This window comes from Pseudorasbora parva, chromosome 16 (assembly GCF_024679245.1).
Source record: "Pseudorasbora parva isolate DD20220531a chromosome 16, ASM2467924v1, whole genome shotgun sequence".
In the NCBI taxonomy this organism is placed as follows: Eukaryota; Metazoa; Chordata; class Actinopteri; order Cypriniformes; family Gobionidae; genus Pseudorasbora; species Pseudorasbora parva.
The window spans coordinates 45,533,552-45,543,551 of record NC_090187.1 but is presented as its reverse complement, the minus strand read 5'-3'; the positions used below and the strand labels follow the sequence as shown (position 1 = coordinate 45,543,551).

Genomic DNA, 10,000 nt, shown 5'->3' with positions numbered 1-10,000 from the left:
GAGAACGCTCTAGAGTAACACTCAGGGGACACTAGAGTAACGCTCAGGGGACACTAGAGTAACACTCAGAGAACGCTCTAGAGTAACACTCAGAGAACACTCTAGAGTAACGCTCAGAGAACACTCTAGAGTAACGCTCAGAGAACACTCTAGAGTAACGCTCAGAGAACACTCTAGAGTAACGCTCAGAGAACGCTCTAGAGTAACACTCAGAGAACACTCTAGAGTAACGCTCAGAGAACGCTCTAGAGTAACGCTCAGAGAACACTCTAGAGTAACGCTCAGAGAACGCTCTAGAGTAACACTCAGAGAACGCTCTAGAGTAACACTCAGAGAACACTCTAGAGTAACGCTCAGAGAACGCTCTAGAGTAACGCTCAGAGAACACTCTAGAGTAACGCTCAGAGAACGCTCTAGAGTAACGCTCAGAGAACGCTCTAGAGTAACGCTCAGAGAACGCTCTAGAGTAACGCTCAGAGAACGCTCTAGAGTAACGCTCAGAGAACGCTCTAGAGTAACGCTCAGAGAACGCTCTAGAGTAACGCTCAGAGAACGCTCTAGAGTAACGCTCAGAGAACGCTCTAGAGTAACGCTCAGAGAACGCTCTAGAGTAACGCTCAGAGAACGCTCTAGAGTAACGCTCAGAGAACACTCTAGAGTAACGCTCAGAGAACGCTCTAGGGTAACGCTCAGAGAACGCTCTAGAGTAGCTCTCGGAGAACGCTCTAGAGTAGAGCTCGGAGAACGCTCTAGAGTAGAGCTCGGAGAACGCTCTAGAGTAACGCGCAGAGAACGCTCTAGAGTAACGCTCAGAGAACGCTCTAGGGTAACGCTCAGAGAACGCTCTAGAGTAGCTCTCGGAGAACGCTCTAGAGTAGAGCTCGGAGAACGCTCTAGAGTAGAGCTCGGAGAACGCTCTAGAGTAACGCGCAAAGAACGCTCTAGAGTAACGCTCAGAGAACGCTTTAGGGTAACGCTCGGAGAACGCTCTAGAGTAGCTCTCGGAGAACGCTCCAGAGTAGAGCTCGGAGAACGCTCCAGAGTAACGCTCGGAGAACGCTCCAGAGTAACGCTCGGAGAACGCTCCAGAGTAACGCTCGGAGAACGCTCCAGAGTAACGCTCGGAGAACGCTCCAGAGTAACGCTCGGAAAACGCTCCAGAGTAACGCTCGGAAAACGCTCCAGAGTAACGCTCGGAGAACGCTCTAGAGTAACGCTCGGAGAACGCTCTAGAGTAACGCTCTGAGGACACTCTAGAGTAACGCTCAGAGAACACTCGAGTAACGCTCGGCGAACGCTCTAGAGTAACGCTCGGAAAACGCTCTAGAGTAACGCTCAGAGAACGCTCTAGAGTAACGCTCTGAGGACACTCTAGAGTAACGCTCAGAGAACACTCGAGTAACGCTCGGAGAACACTCGAGTAACGCTCGGAGAACACTCTAGAGTAACGCTCAGAGAACACTCTAGAGTAATGCTCAGAGAACACTCTAGAGTAACGCTCTGAGGACGCTCTAGAGTAACGCTCAGAGAACACTCTAGAGTAACGCTCGGAGAACACTCTAGAGTAACGCTCGGAAAACGCCCTAGAGTAACGCTCGGAGAACACTCTAGAGTAACGCTCGGAAAACGCTCTAGAGTAACGCTCGGAGAACGCTCAAGAGTAGCGCTCGGAAAACGCTCTAGAGGAACGCTCGGAGAACGCTCTAGAGTAACGCTCGGAAAACGCTCTAGAGTAACGCTCGGAGAACACTCTAGAGTAACGCTCGGAAAACGCTCTAGAGTAACGCTCGGAGAACGCTCTAGAGTAACGCTCGGAGAACGCTCAAGAGTAGCGCTCGGAAAACGCTCTAGAGTAACGCTCGGAAAACGCTCTAGAGTAACGCTCGGAGAACGCTCTAGAGTAACGCTCGGAGAACGCTCAAGAGTAACGCTCAGAGAACGCTCTAGAGTAACGCTCAGAGAACGCTCTAGAGTAACGCTCGGAAAACGCTCTAGAGTAACGCTCGGAGGACGCTCTAGAGTAACGCTCGGAGAACCCTCTAGAGTAACGCTCGGAGAACCCTCTAGAGTAACGCTCGGAGAACCCTCTAGAGTAACGCTCGGAGGACGCTCTAGAGTAACGCTCTGAGGACGCTCTAGAGTAACGCTCAGAGAACGCTCTAGAGTAACGCTCGGAGGACGCTCTAGAGTAACGCTCGGAGGACGCTCTAGAGTAACGCTCTGAGGACGCTCTAGAGTAACGCTCAGAGAACACTCTAGAGTAACGCTCAGAGAACGCTCTAGAGTAACGCTCAGAGAACGCTCTAGTGTAACGCTCAGAGGACGCTCTAGAGTAACGCTCAGAGGACACTCTAGAGTAACGCTCAGAGAACGCTCTAGAGTAACGCTCGGAGGACGCTCTAGAGTAACGCTCTGAGGACGCTCTAGAGTAACTGTGTTTTGAACATTTCAGAAAGTACGTTTTCTTATGTTAATGTGAAGCACTCGTTTCCGAGTGTATTCTGGGTTTGTTTCTCCTGTCAGACGGAGTGTGTCTGGCTGAGCGGGCGTTTCTCTAGATCAGATGTAATCTTCTGTTTGTGTTATTATTGTAAAGCTCTTGATTAGTGTGTACCGGTGCTCAGCTCAGAGGTAAATGCTAGTTTAGTGAGTTATGGGTCGGGTTATTCCTGGAGCTCTTCTCACTCAGAGCAACGTTACAGAAGTTCATGAGGTCTGTGAAGGATCTGATAGGATAGATCACATCTGGAGACGACTGAAACCTCAGTACATGGCTTATTAATGCGGGTAAAGTTGGATACACATGTAATAGTTTTTAGGATTATGAATTTATAAACGTTCAACATTTTGTGTTTGTGTGTGTGTTTGTGTGTGTCGTCTTGCTCCTCAGCCAATATTCTGTTAGTAATTTTGTTATTTTTGGACCTGTTCTTGGCAATATTAATACGTTTTAATTAGATTTGTTACTTGTTACTAAGCTGATAACATCACTGTTTTCTCCAGTACGACTGTACAGCCAAATCTAATTTTGTCGCAATATTACCCTGTTTGACACTGTGAAGCTGCTTTGACACAATCGTGATTGTAAAAGCGCTATATAAATAAAGTTGATTGATTGATTGATTGATTGATTGTGTAGATATTTAGTAAATGTCCTGCTGTTAATATATCATAAATGTATTATTAGTAGTAATGTGCATTGCTTAGGACTTCATTTGGACAACTTTAAAGGAGATTTTCTAAATATTTAGATTTTTTTGCACCCTCAGAGTCCAGATTTTGTCCGATCCTAATAAACCATAACTGAATGGAAATATTATTCATTCAGTTTTCACATTGACCCTTATGACTGGGTTTGTGGTCCAGGGTCACCAAAAAAAAGTGTACAGTTGCCAAGATAAAAGGGGTGGCTCATCTTTCCCCCACTGGCTCATCTTACCCCGCTTCTCCCACACTCCATAAATGTGATTTATTGAAGTTTTAAAAAGTTATTTTCCCCAAGTCAGATGACGGTGTGTGTGCTACACAGACAGAATATGATGTTTCTGTAATAAGCTACACGATCTGTTAAGTCACAGCTCGAATATTAATATTTAACCCTTTAAATAGAGGAATGTCATGTTAGTTGTCAGCTTCTGAAATGTGTTTTGTGACCGAATGTTAATGTGATCCCGTTTGTCTTCTGCAGTCCCAGAAAGTGTTCGGTGTTTTGATCGATGACAAACATATTTACTGATGTGATCACATGATTTAAATGACACACATCAGGGTTTAAAGGGATAGTTCACACAAAAATCCTGTCATTAATTCCTCATGTCGTCCAAACCTGTCAGAACTTCGATCATCTTCAGACACAGATGAAGATTTTTCTGATAAATCGAGATCTGAGAACACTTTCAAGGGTCAAGGAAGTTAAGACAGCCTCCTCAGCAGAGCTGGACAGTAACTAACATTTACTTCAGTTCTGTGCTTTACTGGAGTATTATTTTTTCTGTAATCTTCTGACTTTAACTTCACTCCATCTGAAAGACAAATATCGTCCTCTTTACTCCACTACATTTCTATCAAGGTCCTCGAAGTGGAAAGTCGTTTCTGTCGCAGCTTTGAAAGTCAGTGATGATTTTTTTCTTCTTTAAAAGGTGTTTGGGTTTTTGCAGAAAGCCTTTCAGGAATCACTCTTGTAGAGTCTCGTGAAGTTCAATGATTTCACAGCATTTATTAAACACTGATTTATAGTTTAGAGCAAAATGACGGAAGAAGACGGATGTCCAAATGCTCATTTAGTGGAGGATTCACATAAACAAAGTTGATTCTGTCTTCAGTGAAGGTGAACAGTGTGAGAATATCAGATGTGTATCAGTGTATTGGATCCGTGCATTCGGCCTTAAAGTGACAGCAGCTTTGTAACTTTTCTACAAGTATTTAAATGAGTTTAAGTTAGTCGTCTGCTAGTGTGTCAGATGGAGCGTCACTGACTGGCTTAAACCATGATGGCATAATGTGCATTTATACAACTATAATACAATAATGCGGCGACATAAAGAAGGACATTTACTTTTGATACTTAAGTACGATACGTCTGTACTTTTACTCCAGTAAAAATCTGTCTTTACAACTTTCACTTGTAAGGGAGTAATATGTTACTCTTACTGAAGTTATGACGTTGTGTATTTGTCCAGCTCTGCTCCTCAAGAGGAATGAATGACAGGATTTTGGCTGAGCTATCCCTTTAAATGCTCATGCTATCTTCATCAAACGCTGATCAGATGTTTGAGTTTCTCTCTGGAATGTTTAGCTTCAGCCTAAATCTGTCGGAGCCTGAAGCGCGACACACGATCCTCTGTTTATTCTGACGCTCTTCTGCACTTCAGACGCCTTGACACTGATGGGTCTGTTCAAAACATCTCAGTCAGAACCCACAGCTCTTCTTTATCTTTCACATTTACATTTATGCATTTAGCAGACGCTTTTATCCAAAGCGACTTACAACTCAGGAGAACAGGAAGCGATCCGTCAAGAAGAGGCAGAGAAACACACAACGTGCCCCAAATACCAAGATTTGTACACTACTCAGAGTAGCAAAGACCAGAAAAAGGGAAGAAGAAAAGAGAAATAGAGGAGGAAGAGGGGTTTTTTTTTAATGTAAGATGAAGTGCTCGTGGAAGACATAAGTTTATATCTGAAGCGAGTGATTCTGTCGTGCGTATGGAGGATTGGAGATCGTTCCACCAGCCAGGAACAGTGAAAGAAAAAGTCCTGGAGAGGGATTTCATGCCTCTCTGTTCGCTCAAACCACAGCCATCCAATCAACTCCCCACAGACACACTCAAGCCCCGCCCACATCTGCTCTTGTTTGTGAAGCGATTAAAAAAAACGAGCTCAACTAATGCGTCATGAGAGTTCAAATGCAAATAAGAGCGCATAATTAATGGAGCAATTTAAAGAGCAAGTGACCTTTAAAGGGAGAATTCAATTAAACTTGTGTGTGTGTGTGTGTGTGTGTGTGTGTGTGTGTGTGTGTGTGTGTGTGGCCTGGTAATCCCTACGTTATGGGGACAAATGTCCCCACAAAGATGGCAAATCTATCCGAAATCTGTTTCCTTGTGTGGACATTTTTTGGTCCCCATGAGGAAGACATCTTATAAATCACATAGGAGGAGTTTTTTTGAGTAAGTAAAAATCCAGAATGTTTCCTGTGTGTGTGTGTGTGTGTGTGTGTGTGTGTGTGTGTGTGTGTGTGACCGGACGTTAATGTGGTCCCGTTTGTCTCCTGCAGTCCCAGAAGTCCTGGATCGAACACACTTTCACCAGGAGGGAATGTGTCTATATCCTGCCCGTGTCGAAGGACCCGCACAGGTGTGTCTACACACACACACACACTGCCCCTAAACCTAACCATCTTACACACACACACACTGCCCCTGCCCCTAAACCTAACCATCTTACACACACACACACACACACACACACACACACTGCCCCTAAACCTAACCATCTTACACACACACACACACACACACACACTGCCCCTAAACCTAACCATCTTACACACACACACACTGCCCCTAAACCTAACCATCTTACACACACACACACACTGCCCCTAAACCTAACCATCTTACACACACACACACACACACACACACACACACTGCCCCTAAACCTAACCATCTTACACACACACACACACACTGCCCCTAAACCGAACCATCTTACACACACACACACACACACACACACACTGCCCCTAAACCGAACCATCTTACACACACACACACACACACACTGCCCCTAAACCTAACCATCTTACACACACACACACACACACACTGCCCCTAAACCTAACCATCTTACACACACACACTGCCCCTAAACCTAACCATCTTACACACACACACACACACAGCCCCTAAACCTAACCATCTTACACACACACACACTGCCCCTAAACCTAACCATCTTACACACACACACACACTGCCCCTAAACCTAACCATCTTACACACACACACACACACACACACTGCCCCTAAACATAACCATCTTACACATACACACACACACACACACACACACACACACTGCCCCTAAACCTAACCATCTTACACACACACACACACACACACACACACTGCCCCTAAACCTAACCATCTTACACACACACACACTGCCCCTAAACCTAACCATCTTACACACACACACTCACACACACACACACACACACACACACACACACACACTGCCCCTAAACCTAACCATCTTACACACACACACACACTGCCCCTAAACCTAACCATCTTACACACACACACACACACAGCCCCTAAACCTAACCATCTTACACACACACACACACTGCCCCTAAACCTAACCATCTTACACACACACACACTGCCCCTAAACCTAACCATCTTACACACACACTGCCCCTAAACCTAACCATCTTACACACACACACACACACACACACACACACACTGCCCCTAAACCTAACCATCTTACACACACACACACACACACACTGCCCCTAAACCTAACCATCTTACACACACACACACACACACACACACACACACTGCCCCTAAACCTAACCATCTTACACACACACACACACACACACACACACACACACACACACACTGCCCCTAAACCTAACCATCACACACACACACACTGCCCCTAAACCTAACCATCTTACACACACACACACACACACACACACACACACACACTGCCCCTAAACCTAACCATCACACACACACACACACGCACACTGCCCCTAAACCTAACCATCTTACACACACACACACACACACACACACACACTGCCCCTAAACCTAACCATCTTACACACACACACACACACACACACACACACACACACACACACACACACTGCCCCTAAACCTAACCATCACACACACACACACACACACTGCCCCTAAACCTAACCATCTTACACACACACACACTGCCCCTAAACCTAACCATCACACACACACACACACACACACACACACACACACACACACACACTGCCCCTAAACCTAACCATCTTACACACACACACACACACACACACACACACACACACACACACACACACACACACTGCCCCTGCCCCTATACCTAACCATCTTACACACACACACACACACACACACACTGCCCCTGCCCCTATACCTAACCATCACAGGAAACATTCTACATTTTTACATTTTCCCAAAAACTGACTGTAGTGTGTTTTTGAATCCATTTACATTGTGGGGACATTTTGATATCAAATAAAATTTTGAACCCAAATATAATCTTGTAAAACTGATGTAAATGTGTGTGATTTGCAGATGCCTCCCGGGGTGCCAGATCTGCCAGCAGCTGGTGCGGTGAGTGTGTGTGTGTGTGTGTGTTGATGCTCGAGAGACGCTACTGATGTGAGTGTGTGTCAGTGTCAGTGTGTGAGAGTGTTGATGCTCAAGACATGCTTCACACTTCCTGAGCAGCTGCTGATGTGTGTGTGTGTGTTTGTGCAGATGCTGCTGCGGGCGGCTGGTTCGGCAGCATGTGGGCTTCACGGCCACACTGGCAGTGAAATACTCCGACGTGTGTGTGTCCGAGGGCGAGCTGGAGCAGTGGAGTGTGGACAAACACACGGAGGAGAGTCCGACTGATGCCTACGGAGTCATCAACTTCCAGGGCGGATCGCATTCATACAGAGCCAAGGTCTGAACACACACACACACACATTCCTCTCTCTCTCTCTCTCTCTCTCTCTCTCTCTCTCTCTCTCTCTCTCTCTCTCTCGCTCTCTCTCTCTCTCTCTCATACACTCTCTCTCTCTCTCTCTCTCTCTCATATACACTCTCTCTCTCTCTCTCTCTCTCTCTCTCTCTCTCATATACACTCTCTCTCTCTCTCTCTCTCTCTCTCTCATATACACTCTCTCTCTCTCCTCAGTATGTGCGCCTGTCGTTCGACTCCCGTCCGGAGGCCATTTTGCGGCTGATGTTGAAGGAGTGGCAGATGGAGCTCCCGAAGATCGTCATCAGCGTTCACGGAGGAATCCAGAACTTCGAGCTCCATCCGCGGATCAAACAGGTCGTGGGCAAAGGCCTGATCAAAGCTGCAGTGACCACTGGGGCCTGGATCCTGACCGGAGGGGTCAACACAGGTCACACACACACACACACACACACACACACACACCGGCAGCAAACAATCGTGGCAAAACTTTGGAGGAGTGAGTTTTGGGAAATGTGAATTCAGAATGAATGTTGTTTTCTAAAAGTGTTGGATAAAGAGTGGGTGTCTTCAGGTGTGTGTGTGTGTGTGTGTGTTCAAAGCAGCAGTTACAGGATTAACCCTCATCATAATGACAGTCATTTGCGTTTAAATATCAGGTCGATGTGCTTTATTAGTGTTTACACACCCACAGCCTCTCTAAACTCACTCACACACACACACACACACACACACACACACACACACACACACACAACACACATATATTTGTTTTTGTGAAATGTGGGGATACTCCATAGGTGTATTAACCATATTTTCTATCCCCCTACACTGCCCCTGCCCCAAAACCTACCCATCACACACACACACACACACACACGCTGCCTCTAAACCTACCCATCTCACACACACACACACACACACACACTGCCTCTAACCCTACCTATCGAGTTGTTTTTTTACCTTAAATAACGCAAGGCTCTGGAATGGGGGGGCACCCCCTTGCCCCCCTGTAGATCCGCCCCTGGACATGGGTAATGTCCTCATATTTCACCCTCTCCTGTAATACCTGTGTCATACCCATGGCATTATACACATTTGTGTCCTCATATGTCACAAAACAAACGCACACACTCACACACACACACATACTCTCACTTCTTCACACTTACTCACTGCAGTGAGAGATCATAACCCTTTGAGGGTCACTGAAACCGATGTGTGTGTGTGTGTGTGTGTGTGTGTGTGTGTGTGTGTGTGTGTGTGTGTGTGTGTGTGTGTGTGTGTGTATCCAGGTGTGGCCAAACATGTGGGCGACGCCCTGAAGGAACATCTGTCCCGATCCGCACGTAAGATCTGCACGGTGGGCATCGCACCCTGGGGAGTCATCGAGAACCGCAACGACCTCATCGGACGAGACGTGAGACTCACACACACTCATAATAATCATAAATCACACACACACACACACACACACACACACACACACATAATAATCATAAATCACACACACACACTCATAATAATCAAAAATCACACACACACTCACACGCTCGCACTCACACACAGTGGGGCAAAAAAAATATTTAAAATTACTGCTAAAATTGGCATATCTGGGTCTATATATCCCATAATTGAAGTTGCTTCAACCCGCGGACATGGAAAGAACCGGCGGGAAAACCGCAGACTTGGCAACACAGTGCAGTTGAGTTCTGTTGACATTTATAACGTTATGCGTCGCTCCCCTGCTCTGATTGGTTGT

At 46.1% G+C, this 10,000-nt stretch overlaps 1 protein-coding gene across 2 annotated transcripts in view; it reads left to right on the top strand.

The window, feature by feature from the left end:
- The window catches only part of trpm7 (transient receptor potential cation channel, subfamily M, member 7), a 109,628-nt gene that overhangs the window by 17,418 nt on the left and 82,210 nt on the right, over positions 1–10,000 (top strand). For both annotated transcript variants that reach the window (XM_067419172.1, XM_067419171.1), the window contains exons 2-6: positions 5,777–5,856; positions 7,845–7,883; positions 8,031–8,220; positions 8,455–8,668; positions 9,534–9,658. In XM_067419172.1, coding sequence (XP_067275273.1) covers positions 5,777–5,856; positions 7,845–7,883; positions 8,031–8,220; positions 8,455–8,668; positions 9,534–9,658 — 648 coding nt within the window. The remainder of the gene's footprint in view (positions 1–5,776; positions 5,857–7,844; positions 7,884–8,030; positions 8,221–8,454; positions 8,669–9,533; positions 9,659–10,000) is intronic.